The 26,730-nt window shown below is 34.5% G+C and overlaps 1 protein-coding gene across 1 annotated transcript; it reads left to right on the forward strand.

Annotated features, from left to right (window-relative positions):
* Nucleotides 1-4,141: 4,141 nt before the first annotated feature.
* On the forward strand, nucleotides 4,142-26,115 carry LOC138691757 (zinc finger protein 271-like). Its single transcript, XM_069814102.1, has 6 exons — nucleotides 4,142-4,218; nucleotides 8,140-8,225; nucleotides 12,706-12,840; nucleotides 15,724-15,861; nucleotides 17,081-17,163; nucleotides 22,820-26,115. Exons 2-6 carry the CDS (start codon nucleotides 8,145-8,147, stop codon nucleotides 24,384-24,386), a joined length of 2,004 nt encoding a protein of 667 aa, XP_069670203.1. The 5' UTR covers nucleotides 4,142-4,218; nucleotides 8,140-8,144; the 3' UTR covers nucleotides 24,387-26,115.
* The last annotated feature ends 615 nt before the right edge of the window (nucleotides 26,116-26,730 follow it).

The raw sequence follows: 26,730 nt of genomic DNA on the forward strand, positions 1-26,730 counted from the left end.
TACTTGCGCTTTCATATTGCTACGATGGTATTTTCTGATTGGTGGAACACCTGAACTTCATTGAATAGGTGTATTTTAATGAGGTCCATTAAAGGGCTGCTACCAGGTTTATAATTACTGCATTTCGGCAAGGTCGAGCATAAAAAGATTTATATTCATTCTTCAGATAATCCATAATATCTGACAAGTCCCTCTCTTTCTGGCTGAAAGCCTGTTTGATGCTATTAAAGGCTGCAGATCGGAGGCAATATTGTTCAAATTCAGGAAATATGAACAACGAACATTTCCCAGGACTAATATGTCTGCTCGTGTTAACATCCCGTCCCATGGCTCTTTTGTAGTGATACCCTATATTGTTTGTCAGCAGCATTCAGCCCCTGCTGTAGAGGACGCTGAACATCTTCCCTGTTAGCTGCACTGATATTTCCAAATATTTATATAGATTGTTTTTTATTTTTCGGAGAATCTCGCTTTTAATTTGCATTTCAATAGTGGGCAGATCTGCGACTCTGGACTCTGGGATATGATCTACGTTGACGATAGCACAGATGAAACAACAACCATTTCGAAGTGTATTTTCTTGTTATTACAAAACAGCTCTTCTATCCTCTTTCGTGGGTTTGCATTACAACAGTTGAAGACTTCCCTCGGATAAGGGTGTAAACAACAAATATACAAGACATTTTTCAAGAGAAAGAAAAGAATGTCAGGGTTATATCACAGTCTATTATATACAGTCACGAAGCTCAATACTTACTAAATATGCATACATAGACAGTTGAAATATGCATCCATAGATAGTTGCTAGCCACTAGGATCGCTACTATCGCCTCATCACAGACTCTTTCCCTAGCAGACGATAAAATGTGTTATACTTTCGATATCGTGTTCTTTTGAAAAAATAACACCTTCCTTCCACTATTGAAATACGAAATATATAAGGTTCATATATTATTTTTATAAAGCATATATTATATTTTATAAACTCACCTTTCTGGATCTTTCGGAAGAAGGATAACTCTGATCTCTTTTTCTTAGAATTTATAGTGCAATGTACTTTTATTATTTTTAAGAATAAAAAATAGTACGTTTTCACAGTCTAGAACATTTTGCATACTTTTGAATTAATATATATATATATATTATTTTTTTTATTTTACTAGGTTATTTTACGACGCTTTATCAACAGCTTAGGTTATTTAGCGTCTGAATGAGATGAAGGTGATAATGCCGATGAAATGAGTCCGGGGTCCAGCACCGAAAGTTATATTGGGTTGAGGGAAAACCCCGGAAAAAACCTCAACCAGGTAACTTGCCCCAACCGGTAATCGAACCCGGGTTTCGCTTCCAGACGTGTTAGCCGTTACTCCACAGGCGTGGACTATATATATATATATATATATATATATATATATATATATATATATACGAGGCTGTGAGTTCCAAAACTTCATCATTTTTCGGGAAACAAATAAATAAAACAGCTTAGCCTCTCTGTTTCACCAAACTGCAAATATTGAATTGGCAACAAAATAAAGAAAAGTTCATAATAGTAATTTAAGTTGACTGTTACACATTTACTACGTCACACTACTTTTGACCAATAAAACGGTACGAAGGGACGTCTTTCAACCAATCATGGCTGCTTATCGCGTCCCTAGCGTTTGTTTATTTTTATCACTACCCTAGCATATGTTTCTTTGTTTGCCAACATTTCAAATTGCACTGGTCTGGACGTCAAAAAACAGAAAATTACAAATCACTCCAGTCGATACATAGCACTTTCAAATATGATTCGCATTGGCAGTCAGGAACAAGAATTAATAAAGATCACTGGTCTTAGCCATGCATCTTCCATGAAACCCTATTTATAAATAAATGAAGAGTACCATTCGGAAATCCTGAGTAAGTTGAGGGATAAACCAAGTACATCAACGAGTTCACTTCTTTTACACACATGTCCAATATAACATCAACTGAACCACCAACCACTAAAACATTCTAATTTGAAAATTGTACTTTCAATAATTGTTTCTTTTAAAATTATTCATTTTTATTTTTTATTTCATCGTCGTTATTTAAAACGTTTTTTGTTTATATCATCATCCTTAATTAAACCTTTTCTAACACTTGTTTATATTATTTAGGTTATATTATAGCTTCTGCTATATGATATTATGAATAGTCACGTATAAGAGATTGTTTAATACTAAGATTTATTGAAAATCATCTGTCAAGTGATGTTCATTACTGGGATCGATATAATTGAAGTGGAATGTAACTGTTTTAATAAAAATGAAATTGAATCGACAAAGCCTTCTTGACCAGTAACCGTCCACAGAGTTCAATGAAGATTCCATAGTTGGCACAACTGATAACAAGAAAACAGCTAACCATAACACACTACTGCCATCTACTAACGTATTATTTGTAATGTTGTGATGGTACAAATTTGAAGACAGTTTTGTATTTTCGTAAGTCAATTAATATTTTATTGTATTGGAGTACTTACTGTAGTTACTTCTAATCTTTATATACTTTCGCGTTCCACTCGCAGATTTATAGATAAAATCAAAACCTCTAGTGAGATTACTGTTGATAAAATAAGTTCATGATTTCCTCATAAGCTTTAAAATAATAAAACACTGAAAATGTCCATGTATCAAGTTTAATGCCAAAGACCGAATGTTTCGAAGTTTTATTCAGGCCAAATTTTCCCATGGGCAAACCAAGGTAGTTGCTCTGGGACGACAGAATTTAGGTGGTGACATTTTATCCCGAAAGATTTGGGAAACATTCGATAATTTCGTCATGAGTGAAGAAAAAGAAAACTTCAAAATCAGTAACATATTCATTTTTTTTTTTTACGAAATTCTTTCCGAAAACAACCATGATATGACATTCGAACAAAACCAATACGCATACATTAATACTTTTGGTAACAAAGAGTGATTTCCAATTCATTTTGTGAATTGGCGTGCGGTGTCGCTCTCATCCTGAAAGGAACAATAAACATGTAGCATGCTTTAAGACAGTCGGTGTATTTGTTTATATTACACTAAAAATAGCAATATCAATAACACTTTGATATTCTAAAAAAAAAAAATGGAAAGGGATTGCCGAGACTAACATTGGCCGTGCACTTAGAGTTTGTAATATAGCATACCGGCACTCGATCAGACAATAAAATTGTGCTCACTCTCGAACTATTCACGATACGTTTGTTTGCAACTTCACAGTTTCGTATGTGGAATGATGGTAGCCTGGTAGATTGGTCAGTTGGTGTGTGATTTAGTGATTATTAAAGAATAAGTGACCGTGGTGGAGTTATAATAAGTTGTAGGCAATACAAAAATCAATCAAAGGAAGGACAGTTTGGAACAATGCATTAATCAGAGAAATCTTAAAACTAGCACTATTTTTTAAGAACTCCAATTCGAAAAATTCGGCCCAGCAACCTGGTACTTCTGTGTCCACTGCTTTCAACTTAAGTGGTAATATTACTGATTCATTTCATACAGATACAGTAGACAACAATTTTTCCCTAGTACCGTAGCCTAAATGTTAGTGGCATTTCATTTCCCCTCGATAAGCACAAAGTAATAAAAGGTAAGTAAGATTAATTTATCGAAAATTTTAGTTAACTCTTGAGAGCTACATTTTCAAGCTACTCATCACAAAAGTGATTTTTTTTTTCCAGTAGTTCATTAACTTCTTCGAGTTTTGTCGGCAGTAAACAGTGTTGTGAATTCAGATCCAGGAAAAAATATAAATATTCTTTAAAATTGCAGGGAAAATGCTAAATCAGGTAATGTTTCCTTTAAAATTCCATGCTGATATTATACAATTTCTGTTTTACCAGCGGTATGGAATGTGAAGATGGTATGACATTTTAGAAGAAACCAAGCATTTGTGTCATCTAAATAAATAAGAATGTCTGAAGCTTTGACTTGAAATAGCCATTCTTGTTTAGTTCGCCTTAAGGAATAGAACGATTTTCTCATTTTAATTCATTATGGGTGGATTTACAATCCTCTTGCATAGAACGTCTGAAAATAAAGTGAAACAACTACGACAACATTTCTCAAGGATTCCCACTGGCCACTACTTCTCCTTCACGGCATCATTGATCTCGGTGCTTGATTTGTTTCTATGGCAATAAGGTTTTGGTATGTCTTTCGACATTCGTACAAGTGCAGTAAAAATATTGTTGATGAGGTAGGTTACAGTCATCAGTTTTAAGAGATATTACGAATTTAAACGTACATAAGTTACTATATGTGTTTGCTTTTCAATGTGATTGTCAGTCCAGTTCTGTTATTATTGCATAACTCTTTGGTAACTTGTACAAGGTAATTACCAACTACAATGTGACACAGAAATCAGTTGACAAATGGGAAAGATTAATTGATAATAGAATTGAATATAGCAGAAATTATCAACTTTGAGAGACCGCGGCCCGGTAAATTATTTTTCTGTAGGAACATGGCCCGGTTCCAACAAATTTACTCTTAAATGCCTTTCCAATTTTTTTTCAAGTTCACACATTCAATTAACGTAAGCATTAATAATTAAGTATGGCCACAGTCTAGTATATACAGTCACGAAGCTTGAGTTGTTGAGGGTACTAGGAACAATAGATTGTGCTGGTGCTATTTCCCATTGTCTTTAATAAGGCGGCAGTAGCGGTCCTAGTGGTTAGCAACTATCTATGGATGCATATTCCCTACGTATTGAACTTCGTGACTGTATATACTAGACTGTGGTATGGTGTAATATTAATACATAAAGAATACTGGTACAGTATGAAAACTGTGACTTGTTTACAAATAATTTAATTATGAATCACTGGATTAATGAAATTTTGTACCATATTGGTGTTTCCTCGAGCCATTATAATTAATTTATGCTAATTTTCATTAACATATCTCTTTCTGACCACCAAAAGCTTATAACATTTATAACATTGTGTATTTAAATTGGTTTTCATTATATTGGTTTGAAACGGGAAAGATAATGGGAAGAATGATTTTGCACTGTAATTCACCACCGAAGTAAGCTGAGCAGTGGAAGCAGCAGAAAGGTGTCAACATATCGGCGAAACATAGAGGCCTACAAATGAGAATTATTTATATGTTTTATATTTACGTTGGTATAAGGGAAACTATCCCTTATATGGGGCGCAATTAGACAAGTTAGTAACTTTTCTCCTATCTAACATATTTTCGTGAAATTTTATACAGTATTTACAGGTAGTTTTGTTTTGTGTACAAAATCTGATGACGTTGGTATAAGGGGAACTGCCGCTTATGGGAGGATGCATTTAGACAAAATTAGTAACTTTTCTCCGATCTAATAGATTTTTATGAAATTTTACACAGTAGTTACAGGTAGTACATCTGTTTTGTATACAAGGTGTGATGATATTGGTATAAGGGAAACTGCCACTTTTAGGGGGATGCATTTAGACAAAATTAGTAACGTTTCTCCTACCTAAAAGATTTTGATGAAACTTTATACAGTAGTTACAGGTAGTACATTTGTTTTGGATACAAACTCTGATAATGTTGGTATAAGGGGAACTGTCACTTATAGGGGGATGCATTTAGAAAAAATTAGTAACTTTTCTCTGATCTAACAGACTTTTATGAAATTTTACACAGTAGCTACAGGTAGAACATTTGTTTTATATACAAACTTTGATGACGTTGGCATAAGGGGAACTGCCACTTATATGGGGAGGCATTGAGATAAAGTTAGTAACTTTTCTCCTATCCAACAGATTTTGGTGCAACTTTATGCAGTAGTTACAGGTAGTACATTTGTCTTGTATACAATCTCTAATTCTCTGGATTGTCCTTGTTTCGACCTCATACTTGCTGTAATGGAAAAGCTGTCTTGATCAGCCACGACTTTTTCCAGGGGTAAGTTTTCTCTAAATTGTCTTTACTATCACGCTGAGAATCTAATTTAATAAGTAGCTCACAAAGCCAATGTGCATTTTGTTAAAGAAGACTCATATTCTTTATCCTCTTGCTCTCCAGTGATAAATTATCTTACGAGAAAATGTAACATTTTATGCACTATTGTACCTTTTGGGCACTCGGGAAGGTTATCTGATACATAATTAATAACCTGTCACCTTACATTCCCTGAATTGTACTTCGGAAGCAGTTTCCGTTCTCAGATATTTAAATAACTGCAATATAGAAGAATTGCACTACTGCAACTGGAAAGAATAGTACGCATAATTTATTACTTGCGCAAATCTGCGCACTTTAAGACTTCATTTAAAATAGTGATAAATTTTCGAGAAAACGAAGATAAAAATCATTTAGGGACGGAAAAAATGGCGTTTTTTCTCTACCTTAGCAAAATATGGTTATATTTATATTTTGTCCCGTTTCAATTCATACTAATCTGACATGTTATAACAATATTAAATATAACAAAAACAATGTTACATATATATATATATATATATATATATAAATGTTATGTTTTCTTTAACGACGCTCGCAACTGCAGTGGTTATATCAGCGTCGCCGGATGTGCCGGAATTTTGTCCCGCAGGAGTTCTTTTACATGCCAGTAAATCTACTGACATCAGCCTGTCACATTTAAGCACACTTAAATGCCATCGACCTGGCCCGGGATCGAACCCGCAACCTTGGGCATAGAAGGCCAGCGCTATACCAACTTGCCAACCAGGTCGACTATATATATATATATATATATGTATATATATATATATGTGTGTATATATATATATATATATATATATATATATATATATATATATATATATATATAAAACCACTTGACATGGTGATATTAAATACGATGGGAATCGACCACTTACAACAGAGTTACAGCACAAAGAAAATGTCAGACTCACGGCACTTGCTGAGTAAGAATGCTGGGTGATCGAATGTGGCATGTTACTGGCTTCTTACCTCACTCTACAGCCACCTCCATTGATTAAGGTAACAATTGAGTGTTACTCAGTTATATAGAAAAAAAATAAATTTTTTATTTTATTTTCTTTGACGTGTCATGTTTCTACTTCCTGCTAAATATAGATTTTGGACCACTGTGCAGTGGTCCATTGCTAATTATTAATTCCAAACTACCGTGTGACACAGAAGTCAGTTGCCAAATGGGAAACATTACTCTAATTGGAAATACAATTGTGTAATCATAGTATGTTTTTACCATCGCAGATGTTCAAAATGTGCTTCATTTACTTGAAGACAGTGCCTCTCCTGATCCTGACATTCTTCCGTTATACTTAAAAGTGATGCAGGTGGGATGTTCTGGATGACATTGTTATCGTTTCCTTCAAGTCATATATAGATCTAGGTTCTGTCTGAAAAAACGCTGTTTCACAAATCGCCATAGATATATGTAAGAGGTGTGAGGTCTGGTGACCGCGAAGGCCATGGCAGGTCCAACCAAGTGCACACCGAACATCTCGTTTAGGTTCTGGCGAACTGTTAGAGCATAATGTTCCGTGTCCCCCCCCCCCGTTGAAACCACATTCTTATTCTTTTGTTCAGTGACTTATCATACAGCAACTCCATTACAGTGCTGTCCAGTAAGTCCCTATGTGTGTGTTGGTTTACACTTGTTTCAAAGAAATATGCTCCCACAACCATATCACCTAGTATTCCAAACCACACCATAACTTTTGGAGCAACAGAATTGCAAATTCTGGCACGTGAGATCTTAATGAAATGGTATTTAAAAGCGGATAGTAGTTACAGCATTGTTTTGAAAATATCATTCTTGAATTTTCCCCCATTGATTACTAATTTGGGTGACATCCTTAGGAAGAGTAGGGTTTATTCAGTCTGAATTTCAGTGAAGTACATGAGCTCGCTTTCATACACAAACATACTCTTCCTATTGATTCTATAGGGAAATGGGATCTTATTTTGTACACCAGGAGTCTGCATGTCCAATTCATAGCTACTTACCGCTAATATCAACATGTCTTACGTTCCTGCGTATAGCAATAATTTGTTCAGAACAAGTTCGGTGTATTGAGGAGACTATGTTACAACCATTATAAATAAGACTCTTCTAATGTCTTACATCCTGCAGATGAGTGTCACTCTCTATAAATTCCTGTTTCAGTTGAGATGGATGTGATAAAGATGGAACCCGACATCAACCCATTGTCTATGCAGACAAGTGATGCAGAAGAAAAGACCTTATCAGAGGTAAATGAAAAGTGATATTATGGTCTGTCCAAAACTACTTCCGACCTGACAAATCGCAACCATTCAAATCAACCAACCACGAGAGACGCATAACCATGGTAATAGAACAGTGTTGCCGTGTCTATGTGTACAAGTTGCACGTGAATACCACGCCCTAGTGGTGAATTAAAATATTATTTAGTTGTATTATGGTTTTAGTGTATCGATAATTATTGTGTTTAAATTATATTAGACGTATTATTTTCGTTGTTATTGATGGAGTGTGTGACTAGTGTGTGTTTTCTTGTTTCTGCGTGATTTTCTGAACAGGTGACTTGTGCGACAGAAAAGTGTACTGATTATTAAAATAATAAAATACTCCTTCCTTAACAAAAACAAAACAAAGCTAGCTTACCTTCTAAATTATGTGTTCAAATTGGTAACCCTTAGCAGCTTTACAATGTGTCACTTGATCATAGAAACCATTTAAGGAATGATTTAACCAGGTTTTAGGAATATCTTGCACCACTTTCATTTTTATTTAGCAACACTGAATTTTTACAGAAGTAGAAATGTGGGTACTTTTTGAAAAGCTTTTAATGAGAATTATTAATATATATATTGGGTGTTCCATTTAAAATAAGGGCGTTGGAGTTACTTCCGGTTAAACCGGAAGTAGAAAAAGCTCGGCAATACCATTATTGAGTTCTTAGCATATGGTTATCCTCACATACCAAGTTTCATGTCACTGAACCGTATGCTTCAAAAGTTATTTAGGTAGTGCATTTATTACTTTAATATTTGATACACTTTTCTGTTTTCTTGACTTAGCAACACCGAATTTGTACAGAAGTATCAAGTGTGGGTAATTTTTGAAAAGCTCTTATTGAGCTTTATTCAAAAATAAATAAATATAATGGGTGTTGCATTTAAAATAAAAGAGTTGGAGTTACTTTCGGTTAAACCGGAAGTAGAAAGACCTCTGTAATACCATTACTGAGTTCTTAGTATATGGTTATCCTCACATGCCAAGTTTCATGTCACTGAACCACATGCTTCAAAAGTTATTTAGGTGGTGCGGGACTTTTAACTAACATTATATACACACAATTTTTAATATAATTTCTAAACTTAACTGTTCAATATAAGATGTTTTATCTTGCACTTGTGACTAAGTTTGTTTAGGACTCAACTCATTTTAGTATGTTGATACAATTAGTCTTTGCTCACTTGGCTAAGATGTACTTCACGTTTCAATCTGCAATGTGCAGCTATCATATATACAGTAAATCTTCCATCATTCTAGTATATTAAACATTTTTTAATATATCTCTTTTATTTTATTTATTGATGGTACTATTCAAAAATTAAACCTTTTATCTTATCCAATTTTTTCTCATTCAATTCTAGTTATTTCATTTATTCTTTCCATTCTAATTTTTTTGGCCAAAAGAAGATGTAGACCTATTTGCCTTTGCAACTTTATGTAATTATTATTCATAAGTTTTTGTAGCTATTTCTTTATTCATTTATAGGAACTTTTCACTTATAAATTTCATCTGTATTTATTTTGTATATTGACATTCCAAAACAATATGAATGTTATCTTCTCTATGTCCACATAATGGGCACGTGCCTTGAGGTATATTACTTACTTACTTACAAATGGCTTTTAAGGAACCCGAAGGTTCATTGCCGCCCTCACATAAGCCCGCCATCGGTCCCTATCCTGTGCAAGATTAATCCAGTCTCTATCATCATATCCCACCTCCCTCAAATCCATTTTAATATTATCCTCCCATCTATGTCTCGTCCTCCCTAAAGGTCTTTTTCCCTCCGGTCTCTCAACTAACACTCTATATGCATTTCTGGATTCGCCCATACGTGCTACATGCCCTGCCCATCTCAAACGTCTGGATTTAATGTTTCTAATTATGTCAGGTGAAGAATACAATGTGTGCAGTTCTGCGTTGTGTAACTTTCTCCATTCTCCTGTAACTTTATCCCGCTTAGCCCTAAATATTTTCCTAAGCACCTTATTCTCAAACACCCTTAACCTATGTTCCTCTCTCAGAGTGAGAGTCCACGTTTCACAACCATACAGAAGAACCGGTAATATAACTGTTTTATAAATTCTAACTTTCAGATTTTTGGACAGCGTACTGGATGATAAGAGCTTCTCAACTGAATAATAACAAGCATTTCCCATATTTATTCTGCGTTTAATTTCCTCCCGAGTGCCATTTATATTTGTTACTGTTGCTCCAAGATATTTGAATTTTTCCACCTCTTCGAAGGATAAATCTCCAATTTTTATATTTCCATTTCGTACAATATTCTGGTCACGAGACATAATCATATACTTTGTCTTTTCGGGATTTACTTCCAAACCGATCGCTTTACTTGCTTCAAGTAAAATTTCCGTGTTTTCCCTAACCGTTTGTGTATTTTCTCCTAACATATTCACGTCATCCGCATAGACAAGAAGCTGATGTAACCCGTTCAATTCAAAACCCTTCCTGTTATCCTGAACTTTCCTAATGGCATATTCTAAAGCGAAGTTAAAAAGTACTTGAGGTATATTACCTGTATTTTTACTTAATCTCCAAATTGGTGGACTAAGATATCACACGGTGGTTAAAGTTTCATGGCAAAATATCTTCCCCAATGAAGACTCATCAGCTAGTGAGTCTGCCAGATTCAATTCTTTAACTGGAAGAATAGGTTGTTTGTTTAGTTTCGCCATCAAGGAGACGTTGCTGCTTTAAACATGGCACACATTTATTTCTTATCTGGTCATAGCTTTGAGTTACAGATTAAATAGCATCCATTCAAATTTGTGTCACTGTAGTAATACTGTATCAGCAGAGATGTTAGAGATCACAGTTGTTTGCTGCTTGAATCAATATTAAACAGAACAACTCTACTACTATTCTGTCATTCATAACTCTCAGGAAAAATATCTAACACAATAACTCATTTCAAAACATATTTTACATTTCCCGGCATACTCTTTTTTGTTATAAATTAAGGGGAGAGAGGATGGTGTTTTTTAAAACTTTTTTTCCTATTTCGTGTAAAATATTAATTTTTTGTATGTAGGGAGCTCATAGCTGTGGCAACTCAACCAAATAAAAATATTTTGAAAAAAAAAAAAAATATATATATATATATATATATATATATATATATGGGGGCCCAAATTTGAAAAAAATATCCTAATGCAGGATTGTACTAAAACCGAAATATCTAAACCGTTTTTAAAGATAGATTCAAACAGTTTTTTGCAATGTATTCCCAAAAGCATGTTGTACAAACTGTCTGTAACAGAATTTTGATATTAGTCCCTACGTTTGTAAAATAAACAATTAAAATTTAATAAGAATTTTCTGATTTCCTTTCTTGCAAACAAATGGACATATTTTTAAAATGAAATCAATTAACAAAATTCTGTTACAGAGAAACCTTTCCTGATAGTCTAAATAATGTATGTTCTAAATTTCATGCATGTATCTTTAATAGTTCAGCAATTATACCCATTTTTGTCTGGCAATGTAGCAAAAAAAATGAAGTTACTGGAAATCGATAAAAGCGAGTGTGTGATTTAAAAATCCATAGCGCAGGAAGCTTAAAAATGACGTCTCAATATCCGATAAGAGAACAAATACCCACAAAATGTTATGCAATGCATTCCACACATATCAAAGGGTATTTAAAAAAAAAAAAATTTTTTTTTAAATTTAATTTACTGGAAACAACAATAAAAGTGGGCGAGTGATTTAAAAATCCATAACGCAGGAAGTTTAAAAATGGCGGCTCAACATCTGATAAGGGCATAAATACCCACAAAATGTTACACAATGCATTCCACACATATCAAAGGGTATTTTAAAGAATTTTTTTTTTTTTAAATTTAATTTACTGGAAACAATAATAATAAAAGTGGGCGAGTGATTTAAAAATCCATAACGCAGGAAGTTTAAAAATGGCGACTCAACATCCGATAAGGGCACAAATACCCACAAAATGTTATGCTATGCATTCCACACATATCACAGTGTATTTTAAAGAATTTTTTTTTTTGGTGAAAATTTACTCATATTTCACCAAAAAATACCATCCTCTCCCCTTAAGTTATGCTGAAGTGAAATATACTTCTATGTGGAAATATAAAAAGAAATAAACATATATTTGAATAAAACAAAATGATATTACAGAGCTATTCGCTTACATGCTGCATTACAAGGCTTTTTGTACAACTTATATTTCACCATTGACTCTGAAGTGTGTTCACGTGCGTTCGTTGACATCAGCATCTAATAATAATAATAATAATAATAATAATAGTAATAATAATAATAATAATAATAATAATAATAATAATAATAATAATAATAATAATTATAATAGAGTTGTGAGACACTAGAAATGGTCTCTGATTTTTTGTGAACGGTTACATAATATAATATATTTAATAATAATTATGTTTTGTGTACTACAGGAAGGAGATGTATTAGATCAGCACTTCACTGAAATAAAGACGGAATGTAAGGGCTACAGCTACGATCTCATATCAGAGATGGCGTTTGATAAAACCCCTGTGCTAATTGACTTTGAAGTCAAAAGTGAAGTTGAGGTGAGTCAGTTTATGAAGTGATTTGGCCGGTAGTTCTCCCTCTGTTATATACTGGCTGATGTGACTGACATTCAGGTGACCAGGAGATACGATTTTTGCTGTCATGCTGTCCATTTCTTCATCCTATATCATTCGTTAATCTTTTCTACTCCAATTTTAGCATAAAATTGCAATGCTGAACGTTCACTAACTCTTATACATTTTGATGATTTCATTCCTGCTGATAATGTTTGCCATGTTGCTTTTAATTTAATTGACAGTCCAGTATGGAATGGAGATCACTCTCAGTTAATCCCACGGATGGTGGACAAACTGGTGGTTTGCACCTGGTTTTGGAAGTACTCTTAATTGTGATTTTTTAAATAAATTAATTTATTAGCCAAACTCCATATATTTGATGTCTGTTTCTTGGGACCAGTTGTTCGTAACTACGCATTAATATTACAAGCCACAAAGACTACTTCATAGTTCCTTTTCCATCTGCAGTAGTATCCTTACACTGACTGTTACTTGGGGACAAAGTATTATTCCTGTCTTCCCCGCCAACACCTTCAGTAAACCAACGCACAAGATTATGAACAATAAAATCACTATGGACGAGGCCTTTCATACAAATTATATGACTACTGACTCTGGAGTGTGTTTACATGCATTCATATCGGAATTTAATAATAGATTGGGGATACATTAAAATAGTCACAGGTGTTTTGTGCACAACTACATAATTGAAGGTTTCGGAGCCATAGTGGGCCAAGCGCCAATTATTAGAAACGGAGAAAGAAAGGGTCAAAGTTAAGTAAATACTATAATTAAGGGTTCAGAGGCATAGTGGGCGAAGCGCCATTAATTGAAAACGGAGAACGAAAGGGTCAAAGTTAAGTAAATACCATAATTGAAGGTTTCATAGCCATAGTGGGCCAAAAGCCATTAATTAAAATCGGAGAAAGAAAGGGTTAAAGTTAAGTAAATACCATAATTGAAGGTTTCATAGCCATAATGGGCCAAAAGCCATTAATTAAAAACGGAGAAAGAAAGGGTTAAAGTTAAGTAAATATCATAATTGAAGGGTTCAGAGCCATAGTGGGACAAGCGCCATTAATTATAAACGGAGAAAGAAAGAGTTAAAGTTAAGTTAATACCATAATTGAAGGGTTCAGAGTCATAGTGGGACAAGCGCCATTTATTAAAACTGAGAAATAAAGGGTTAAAGTTAAGTGAATACCATAATTGAAGGGTTCAGAGCCATAGTGGGCCAAGCGCCATTTATTAAAAACGGAGAAAGAAAGTGTTAAAGTTAAGTAAAAACCATAATTGAAGGGTTCAGAGCCATAGTGGGCCAAGCGCCATTTATTGAAAGCGTAGAAAAAAAGGGTTAAAGTTAAGTAAATACCATAATTGAGTTCAGAGCCATAGTGGGCCAAGCGCCATTCGTTAAAAACGGAGACAGAAATGGTTAAAGTTAAGTAAATACCATAATTGAAAGGTTCAGAGTCATAATGGGCCAAGCACCATTTATTAAAAGTGGAGAAAGCAAGGATTAAAGTTAAGTTATTACCTTAGTTTAATGAAGATTGACATATAATTTAGTTTTAATGTGCATATTTCTTGTTATTGCTATGTGTTTCATGAAATTATGTTATTCACTTCATTTTAACCCTTGTTTTCTACGTCTTTAATATATGGCACTTGGCCCACTATGGCTCTGAACCCTTCAATTTATTGAAGATTTACATATCATTTAATTTTAATGTGCATACTTAATCTTACTTGCTATATGTTTCGTTAAATGAATGGCTGCCTAGAATAACGTTGTAAGTCAGTTCTTACAGTTTGTCAGGAAATTAAAAATATGTTTATTCCATATTAACATTGTTAAATATTACAAAATATGACAGTGTTATGTCTGTATTAATACTTCAGTAAGTATTCACACCATTTATATATATATGTATTGTCTTAATCTTCCAAATAACACAACTTTTTGAACATTTACAGTAGAAAAACGTTGTATGTCAGTCCAGAAGAACAACGTTGTAGAGCAAAGAAACTTAAATAATGTCCATATTTCCTGGTAGATTCTTAATGGTTGTAACATTTGAGTACATTAAATAATAATAATAATAATAATAATAATAATAATAATAATAACAATAATAATAATAATAATAATAATAAATAAATATTAATAATAATAGTAATTTTTATTTATTTATTTATTTAGATATACAATGTCAATATTAAACTTACACAGACAAGAATCCTTTTTTTTTTTCTTTATTTTCGTTTTAGGCCATGACGGAATTCAGAGTAACCATGACCTTATTACCTTCAACTATTCTCCTTTAGCACTCTATAGGCCCACATTGACTTACAACATTATTCTACTCACGAGTTCAGCTCGTTTCACAGCTGGTTTAACGTCGTCTTTCTTCGAAGTATATTCTTTCCCCTGATCCTTTAGTGCCTTACTTACATTATCCTTCCATTCCATGATATTAATCTTACGTTTTATCTTCTATTTACGTTTTTTATGAGACCATGTGAGACGCTATAAGTATGATTGTGCACAATTTTATTTGCGTTACAGTGTTATTCAGCTCAGGAACACAATAAAAATATTACAGCTCTCGAAGTAGTGTGAATATCAGCAAGATGATGACAGCACATGATGCAAGATATGCAATACAACATTTTTTAGCCGAAAATTTAGTTTGGCCAAAATCAGACATACAACGTTATTCTAGGCAGCCATTCAAATTATGGTAATCATTTTATTTTAACTCCTGTGTTCTCCGTTTTTAATAAATGGCCCTTGTCCCCTCTATGGCTTTGAACCCATGAATTATGATATATTTAATAATTATTATGAATTGTGTGTTGCAGGATGAGAATGTATTAGATCTACATATGACTGAAATAAAGACGGAATGTATGGACCGCAGCTATGATCTGAAATCAGAGATAACATTTGGTGATACTCCTGTGCCAATTGACTCTCCAGTCATGAAGAGTGAAGCTATGGTGAGTGCTGTTTGCGAAGTGTGTTGGTCGGTAGTTCACACTGTGTTACCAATTGGCTGACGTGGCTGCTACACTCAGATGACCAGGGTGTACGATTGTTGCTCTGATGCTATCCATTTCTTCATCCTGCTGTCCTTTGTGAATTTTTCCCACCCAGTTTTTGTGGTAGGGACTGCAATCCTGAACATTCACAAAATCATACACATTTTGAATTTTTAACTGCACGCATTGTATTGTTCTCCTGACATAATTAGGAACATTAAATCCAGACGTTTAAGTTGGGCAGGGCATGTAGCACGTATAGGCGAATCCAGATATGCATATAGAATGTTAGTTGGGAAGAAGACCTTTGGAAGACCGAGACGTAGATGGGAGGATAGTATTAAAATGGATTTGAGGGAGATGGGATATGATGATAGAGAGTGGATTAATCTTGCACAGAATAGGGACCCATGGCAGGTTTATGTAAGGGCAGCAATGAACCAACGGGTTATTTAAAAGCCATTTGTAAGTAAGTAATCACCGCTAATAATTTTTACCAGTGTTCACTCTGATTTAATGATCAGTCCCGTATAGAGTGGGATCAATCTCAATTACTCTGGCGGTACGTGCCAGTTATTTTGTGCAAAAGACTGGATTGGGAACTATAATATCAGCAAAGTAAAAATTCAAGGACCATAAGAGATGTAATTAAACATAAGAGTAGGCAGAAGAATCACCCTGAATATTCACATGTGAGATAATTTCTTCCATTGTTCTATACACATTCTGAATTATTTTCCCTTAGATTTTCAAACTCTCTTAGAGTTTTACAAACCTTAATTTGTTTAGCTTAGTTGTATGCTTGATACAAATCCAGAAATATCTGAAATAGTTTCGAACTTTATTAAGAAAACTTTCCATTATCTGTTTTACCATAACAGTTTGATTACCTGTTAACTTGGTCTTCGTGAATCCTACTCACATATGATCATCCATCATACCATTCTAGTGTCTCTTACAATTGACTTCTTGTTTATGCAATTGTTATTTAAAACGGGATGTTTCTCAGATAATGCCATATTATTTTCTCTTTTAATTGGCATTTTTCACCGACAATGTTTGAACTTTTTCCTGAATTAAGTAGGATTTAAAATCAAGTGTACAGCATATAAACTGCTGTGCATTGATTCTTGAACTGCTATTGTCCTATAGCTTCGTTTTACAAAATTACTTGCAGGAGGAGACACATGAGTTTGATCAAGTGGAGGAGGAGGTCAAACTGGAAGTAACGGCAGAAGAGGATGAAGTCTTTACTGAAGGGTGAGTGAAGTGTGTGAACCTTTACTTTGTTGTTGGTTTCTCCGCTACGTTTTAGTTATAACGTCAAAGAACATAAATATGTACTTAAAATGAACATGATCTTTGTTCAAATGAAGGTCTCAGTATTCTGAACTGCCATGTCTACCTGTAAATGTGTCTGTATGTCTCTTTATGAGTTTGTCTATCTTTTTGTCTGCAAACCTGTCTTTCACGTATAGCACTCTGTGAACTAGACTTGAATAATTTGAAGGGAAAATTATTTTTGGGCCGGGTATGGATCTGTACGTACATTACCAGAAAAAAACCTCAATTCAAGTCACACAGTTTGTGTGCACTCTGAGTTGGGTTTCTGGCGTCTTGTCAGGCCACGTCAGTAGCACAAATGGTAGAGCGTTGGTGCACTAAGGCAAAGGTCATGGGATCGATACCTGGCACAGAACAATTTCTCTCTTGAAATTATCTTTGCCTGTCTTTGTAGCTCTCTGTCTGTGTCTTCAACATTCCGCCTGTCCATTATTCGATCTATCCACCCTCCCACGCATCCACCAGTGTGAATATAAATTCCTGTATGAAGCAATTTGTGAGTATATTAATTTCAGTTTACTGTCATTTGCCTTTTGCAATCTCCAAACCCTAGAAGTGGATCAGAATAATCCAATCGCTCAGTATTTTTACTTTAAAGTTTCATTATTTTTACGTCATTATTTATTTATGTAATCTATCTATCTATCTATCTGTCTGTCTGTTGTCTGTCTATCTAATCTATCTATCTATCTATCTATCTATCTATCTGTCTGTCTGTCTGTCTGTCTGTCTGTCTGTCTGTCTGTCTGTCTGTCTGTCTGTCTGTCTGTCTGTCTGTCTGTCTGTCTGTCTGTCTGTCTGTCTGTCTGTCTGTCTGTCTGTCTGTCTGTCTGTCTGTCTGTCTGTCTGTCTGTCTGTCTGTCTAATCTATCTATTCTATCTATGTATCTATCTATCTAATCTATCTAATCTATCTAATCTATCTATCTATCTATCTATCTATCTATCTATCTATCTATCTATCTATCTATCTATCTATCTATCTATCTATCTATCTATCTGTCTATCTGTCTATCTATCTGTCTGTCTGTCTGTCTGTCTGTCTGTCTGTCTGTCTGTCTGTCTACCTAGCTACCTATCCGCCCGCCCGCCATCTATCTCTCTCTCGCTGTCCTTCCGTCCGTCCGTCCATCTTTCTTCACGTAATGGCGGATTAGATTTTACGTCATTATACAGTGAGGCCACAAAGTTCTGTTACCCCTATTATAAACAAACTAAAATGTACGGCAATTCTTTATAGTAATTTTTATTTAAAACTTACAATGAATTTAAGATATATTCTGTGGTACTGACATTAAATATATCAGTAGGCTCATTGTGTGCCCCAACATTCTCAAAGGCAAAGGCAAAGAATAATACGCTGTCAAGTTCTGTGCGATATTTTTCGGAGCATTCCTGGCATATCATTAGGGAAAGCACGTGTCACAGCATCAGTGGTGTAATTATTGTCAGACCATTGGATCTGTATCCCTTCAGCGCTGTCGTCGTTCTTGAAAAAGTTAACGCCTGTACTCACTCCATTCCACCCGCTTTCCTCCCACCACGTCAAACAGCAGGCCACGAACCTTGCCGAATAGAGATGTTGCCAAACTTCCGTCAAACGGTGTCATAAATAACTAGCCCTCCATGCTACAATATAATTTCTTTCAATCAAGATACATCTTGTATTTCTACAATTTTTATACCTAAATCCCTTGTCTCGAATCACTTTCCGTAGTGTTTCTCTCCAACCTTGGAAATTATTGCTTCTCTCGCAACCTTCAGTTATTTCTTCAATGTCGGAACTGCATTCTGCACGGTATATATATTTTTTTAATTTTTATTATATTGGGTTATTTTACGATGCTGTATCAACATCTAGGTTATTTAGAGTCTGAATGATATGAAGGTGATAATGCCGGTGAAATGAGTCTGGGGTCCAGCACCGAAAGTTACCCAGCATTTGCTCGTATTGGGTTGAGGGAAAACCCCGGAAAAAACCTCAACCAGGTAACTTGTCCCGACCGGGATTCGAACCCGGGCCACCTGGTTTCGCAGCCAGACGCGCTGACCGTTACTCCACTGCACGGTATAAAGTTCTTGTAACTTTCTTCTTAAAATATACATTAGTTCATATCATCTACCAGAATTAAAGCTTCCCTTGATCTGTTCTTCCATGGTGATTCTAGCTTTTCATCTCCTGCACAGACTCTCTCTTTCTTGATGTTCTTAATTAGGCACTCTGACCTGCCTATGTTAATTACATAACATGTTATATGAGTATTAGTTAAGTAAGTAGTTTTAATAAGTAATCAATTGAAATAAAGTAAGCCTCACCTGTGATCGCAGTTGCCATTTTCGTTGCCGGATTGATAGGAAGCAGATACTGACTGGGAAGGAATTGGAGTTCAGTTCAGTTCGCATATCTTACGGGGGCACAGTTCCAATGGTCCGACAATAGACGTATCCGCCATCGTTTTGTTCCTATGATCTGAAACAAACTAAAGTAAATTTACATAAGGGGTAATGGGACTTTGTAGTCTCACTGTATGATTCAGTTGCTCCAGCAGGTGGAACTTATCAACTGTTTTGCATTTATTGTCAAGAAATATCATCCGAGTTAGTACAAATTTATTTCAAATATAGAATTTTCGTTTAATTCCCCATCTCATTTGGCTTAAAATTCGCTAATGACTTACCTTAACAAGGACTACAATACTACTTCATGACGTTACATGCTACAATTTACTGCACACTCTTACCTGTTAAAGGGGTGTTCGTTCTCTCGGCAGTGTTCAGTTTTGTAAACAAGAGCACATCGTGAATCCCTTCTTGTGCGGAACGAGTGAAGCATATGATGTTTACAACGAATGAAGTCAGTGGCGGCTTGTAATCAATATTCGCAATTTTCTCGCAAACGACTAATTTGGGGAGCCATGTTTACAGGAAAATTTTTGTTTCTGTTTATTGTACACTTTCAATTGTTTCAGTTTTCACTATTAATTTTGATACACCCCGTATATAATACTGCTGACAAGTATTGAAACATGTTGAGACATTAATCTCAAGAAAACTGTATGTGGTGTTACATCAAAAGAAAACCCCAGGTCTTATCAGAAAAAGTGTTGTCTTTTCAACTAGTCAAATCAGGCGTCTCGAAAGTTATATCAGGAAAATCGCAATGCTGCGTACTTCAGAAGAAATTCTGGTTATGTGATCACTAAAATGAATTGTATACAGTGAAATATACAGTGAATAATGAAATTGAGAACTGAGTCCAAAATTAAAGCCACAGTAAAAAATAAATGTGAAGATTTAATATATAAAGAGGTTAAAGATCCATTCCAGATAACCAATGCAAATCACAAGTTGGAAATGTCACGTTATCTACTGTACCTGCCTGTCTCGTCAGTCACGTTCGTGTAATTGCTATACGATGTTCATCCAGAAAGTAAGTTGCAATGGCCGATAAAGAAGACAAATAGAGCAATAAGGAACAAATATTTATTTCATTATCTACAGAGATTCATTGGGTACTTCTCAGAAATTACTTTATCCTGTTGATATTATTAGTTAAATTCAATTTATCGTAATATTATATTTGAACTTTACTTCAATGTTAAATGTATGATCCTTCTGTACGCTTTTGCGGTAATTTTAAAGGTATGATGGAAAGATATGATGTCATAGATGACGTCACTACTACCGCCATACGAGAATTAACTAAAATTATTCTCCTTTTTTCCTCTTTTCACTTTTTCTTGTCTTCTCTGTTTTTATATATCTACATATCCAGAATTACACTCTATATATATATATATAAACTACCTATATTGCATTTTATTCACTCATCTGTAAATTTTAAATGACATAAAACATCGTGCTTAGTAATGTTGTCTTCATGGAATGACTTCAGAAATTTTTAGTAGTGAAACTAAGTAAAGCATAGTTTCAGGTTATACTAGTGAAGTAAAAGTCGAAGTGCATGATGAATAAAACAATGGTGAGTACGAAATATTATATACGCTTAATTTAATGCCATTAATTCCATAAATATTTAATGAAATCGTCAATTTGAAAAAACAACATTGCTGTTCGTAACTATTGTAACTACCTTGTGACGTCATTTAAGACATCATAACCTTCCATCGTATCTTTAAATTTACCGCGTTTGCTATACAATATGTAAAATATAAATCATAAATTTAATATTAGATCAAAATAACCACGTTATCTAATATTGGATGCTATGTCGACACTACAAATCGGTTATAAAGCAGACGGACTTGTTCCAAAGTTACGAATTTTCGCTGTTCATGGTTGTGTATCTAAGATGCCCTGGGTCTGGGAGTAGCGGTTAGCATTTCTGACCATGAAACTAGTGGGCCTGGGTTGAAGTCCTGGTTGGGACAATTACGTGGTTGAGGTCTTTTCCTGTGTTTTCCATCTAATGAGAGCAAATGCGTGGTAACTTCCGGTGGTGGACCCTGTAGTCATTTCACTAGCATTATCATTTATCACCTTCATCTGACTCAGACAACAGAAACTATAGCTGTGATAAAGCGTCTTAAATTATATCACTAATAAGCTATTTCCGAGAATTAACTTGATTGCAATTGTATATAACGACGTAATTTTTGGTATTATTAACTAATGTGTAAGTATAATGTATTTTTGTGGATGCAGGTTTTCTTTTTGTGTTTTATAATAGTTTAAAGTACGGTCACACATCGCAACTTTTGCAGCGCAACTTTTGTACTGCAGCTGCAAAAGTTGCGTGTCGTGTTCACACGTAAGCCAAAAGTAGCGCGCTGCACGCTACTTTTCGTGCTGCGCAACCCGAGTGCTGCAAAAGTTGCAACTGGAGGTTGCGAGTCTGTTCACACACAAGGCGCTACTTTTGCAGCCACGGTCATGCTGCAGGTTTCAATCTCCGTATTGACTTCTCAATATACATTTTGTGGTTATGTTCGCATTATTAAGAAACTCATGCGAAAGCTTCCTTATCTATTATTTGCTTTTCTGTTGTATCTAGTATTCAGAAATTGACATTATTTTTACTATAAATCTTTTAAAAACGCCTATATACTTAAATGATAACCAATAATATATTCACGTCATCAATGTTGGCAACCCTCCTGTTTGGAACTATGCTACGGAAATTAAAAAAAAATGAATTATATCGTCAGCAATTATGCTCAGACTGTGTTGTGTATTTAATAACTGTTACAAATAATTTATTTTCATCACATTTAACATTAAAATATATCCAAACAATAAAAGTCTCATTGGCACATTTGGATGGTAACACTGGTTGCAACCGCAGCAAAAGTTTCAACAAAACCGATATCAAAAATGCTGCGGCTGCAACCTTAAGAACCCTGTTCACACGTCGCTAGTTTTAAGCTGCGCGCAGCATGGAAAAGTAGCGGGCAGCAGGTTCGGCAGCCGCTACTTTTCGGGTTGCACCGTTGTTCTCACGTCGCAGTACAAGAGTTGCGCAGTTTTTTGTACTGCAGCGCTGCAAAAGTAGCGACGTGTGACCGTACATTTAGTCTTCATTGCTTGAACTAAGGGGACATTTTCTTCACAGCACTGGACTGCCGCCTTTCTGCGACAGTTTTAAAGAAGATGACTACTTGGAAACAGGTGAGAAGACATTCAAATGTGATATTTGTGGAAAGTGGTTTTTCGACTCGGCAATGCTCAATAACCATGCTGTTCTACATATGCGCAATAGATCATTCATTTCCGATGTTTGTGGTAAGGATTGTTTGCAGTTGGAGCATCTCAAAAAGCATGAACATCTACACACAGGCAAGGAGTCATTTCCATCTGATTTATGTGGAAAAAATTGTTCGAAATCGAATGATTTGAAAATACATTTACACGTGCACAAAGGCGAAAAGCCTTTTGTTTGTGATAAACGTGCGAAAGAAAATACACAATCTTCTAGACTGAAAAGAAACGCTCTCTTAAACACTAGGCAGAAGCCCTTCACTTGTGATATAATTGGAAAGAAATTTTCTGATTCGAGTATTCTGAAAAGGCATGTACTTATTCACACTGGCGAAAAGCCATTCTGTTGTGATATTTGTGGAAAGAAATTTTCTCAATCTTATAATCTTATAACTCATGCACTTGTACACACAGGAAAGAAGGCATTCAGTTGTGATATATGTGGAAAGAAATTTTCGCTATCTGGAAATCTAAAAAAGCATGCAGTTGTACACACAGGGGAGAAGGCATTCAGTTGTGATATATGTGGAAAGAAATTTTCGCATTCTGGCAGTCTAAAACTGCACGAACTCAAACACACAGGGAAGAAAGCATTCAGTTGCCATATATGTGGAAAGAAATTTTCGCAATCTGGTTCTGTAAAACGGCACTCACTGGTACACACGGGACAGAAGACATTCAGTTGTGATATATGTGGAAAGAACTTTTCGGAATCTGGTAATTTAAGAAAGCATGCAATTATACACACAGGCGAGAAGGCATTCAGATGTGATACATGCGGAAAGAAATTTTTTCAAAGGGGTGGTCTGAAAAGGCATGCACGTGTTCATTCTGGCGACAAACCATTCTGTTGTGATAATTGTGGAAAGACATTTTCTGAATCTGGTAGTCTTAGAACTCATGCATTGCTACACACAGGGAAGAAGGCATTTACTTGTGATATATGTGGAAAGAATTTTTCGCAGTCTGGTGGTCTACGATCCCATGCACTCGTACACACAGGGAATAAAACATTCAGTTGTGATGTATGTGGAAAAAAATTTTCGCAATCTAGTAATTTAAAAATTCATGCATTCGTACACACAGGAGAGAAGGCATTCATTTGTGATATATGTGGAAAGAAATTTTCACGATCTGTTAATTTAAAAAAGCATGCACTCATACACACAGGTTACAAGGCATTCAGTTGTGATATATGTGGGAAGAAATTTTCTGAATCGAGTTTTCTGAGAATTCATACACGTGTTCACACCGGGGAGAAGCCATTCTGTTGTGATATATGTGGAAAGACATTTTCTGAATCTAGTAGTCTTAGAAATCATACTTATGTTCACACAGGGAAGAAGGCATTCAGTTGTGATATATGTGGAAAGAAATTTTCGCTACTTGGTAATCTAAAAAGGCATGCAGTCGTACACTAAGGGGAGAAAGCATTCAGTTGTGATATATGCGAGAAGAAATTTTCGCAATCTTGTGGAATAAATAAGCATTCATGCACATAGGGAAGAAGACATTCAGTTGTTATATATGTGGAAAAGAATTTTCGCAATCTGGTACTTTAAAAAATCATGCTGTCGTACACACAGGGGAGAAGGAATTCAGTTGTGATATATGTGGAAAGAAAGTAAGGGGAGAGTTATGCTTTGCTGAGTAATTGCAGGTGGAAACGTGAAACCTACTACAGGTATGCTTAGTCGACGTGGAAGGGCGCAATATCAGCACGTGAGTGATTTTCGAACGGGGCAGAATGGTTGGTCTCCAGGAAGCAGGTTTGTCATACCGTGACATTTTGGCTTGTACAGGGCATGCTGCTACGACAGTGATGCGTGTGTGGAACCAGTGAACAAAATAATATTTTTCCGGTGTATGTACCAATAACAGAATTCTTTACAAAGTAAGAATGAACAGAAAAATTTCTATAAATTTAATTTCGTAATAATAAATAAGTCCTCTCATTATCGTTGAAAATACGGTACTTGAAAACCATTAATTTGACAATTAGTTTATTAAGTCTGCAAACAACACTTCAAACATTCTGCAAATCTGCCATGCCAAGAAGAAACTAAAACGAACAATTATTTAAGGGGTTAGGTACAGCTTACAACAGTAAAATTTTTGGAAATATTCAACATTTTTTCCCTCCATTAAGCTTACTGTATCTCGTACAATAATGAAAATTTGTACGTGTAAAACATTGTCCTTCTGCTATATGAAAAATATATTTTACGATTTAAAAAAATTATTTGTATAGTTTTCCAAAATTCAAAATGGTGACAGTTTACTGTGCAGTGATGAGGATAATCCTTCGTAACTCATTAATTTGTTGACTTTTTCATATTCTCTCTCTTTTATTTTATTGCAACAACTCATGTTTATAATATCATGCGCCTTCAACTACATTCCGTAATAAGTAATATAATTTTTTAATATTTGACCATTTTTTAGAATGAATTTATTTTTTATCAAGCTTTTTCATATCCTCTCTCTTTTATTTTATTGCAAAAGCTCATGTTTACAATATCATGCTCCTTCAACTACAGTCCTTAATAAGTAATATATATATATATATATTTTTTGTACTGAAATTTGACCATTTTTTTAAATGAATTTATGTTTTATCAGACAATCTATCAAAGGTAGAGGAGTGATCTTGCATCGTATTGTAGATATGACATGCATAAATACACACAAAAAATTTCGTCACAAAATGTTGGATATAGTCTGCGTTAAAATTTAGAAGGTGGTTAACGTGTGTGTATGTTCCCTGGTTTGTACTCATGAGAGATCGCCATTGGTAAATTATGCACATATAATATCAGAATGTGTAATATCGAATTTATGTGTTCTTGATTAATTGTAATCATAAAACACTTTTGTTGTCATAATGTACTTGTTAAAATCTTATTAAAGTAACCATAATTTTACATATTAGTCTTGTTATTTCTTATTTGTACATATTCATGACCATGGAAATATGATGATATTAAACAGTGTGAAATGTCGCTTTGTACTACAAGACTACGAAATACAACGGGCTGTGTGAACTATACTGTACTAAGTATAATGAGTGGAACAAACTGAATCCATATGAATGTGGAAACAGATTAATTTCTTCAACTGTTACATACAACAATTAATAACCTGTTCTTATTCAATCAAGCATGTATCTTCCTTAAAATAATATATATATATATATATTTTTACACAGTATATGTAAATCACTTGAAGTAAACCTTCCAACAGTGAACCATTATTGTGTTAAAGGTATTATGTTTTAAATAATATCGTATGAGGATTTTATAATAGTACATTATGCAACGAGCCTATAATGGTAGTAATTAAGACGCAATTATGTTTATGAAACGAGCGCAAGCGAGTTTCATAATATTCATACGACCGTCTTAATTACCATTATAGTCAAGTTTCATACGACTTTTTATGCTCGACCTTATTTCTAACTTGAAATTATTCATAAGTATTCATGTTATTCTTATCTGTCTGAGGAACGGAACTGACATTGTGCAATAACTCGTAAATTGTGAGATGTGCGCAGACGCGAAAGTATTGATTTTTTCTGAGAAACAAATGTCTACATTGACGTTGATATAATCTAGAGAGTAAAATAAACATTAATCTTTATATAACCTTGAAATTGAATTAGACATTGAAAAACGAGATGACAAGTTCAATTTATTTGAATATTATTTACAATTAACGCTAATTATTATAGTAACAGAACTGACTTTATCTCAAATATAGGTTATT

This window comes from Periplaneta americana, chromosome 16 (genome assembly GCF_040183065.1).
Source record: "Periplaneta americana isolate PAMFEO1 chromosome 16, P.americana_PAMFEO1_priV1, whole genome shotgun sequence".
Classification (NCBI taxonomy): domain Eukaryota; kingdom Metazoa; phylum Arthropoda; class Insecta; order Blattodea; family Blattidae; genus Periplaneta; species Periplaneta americana.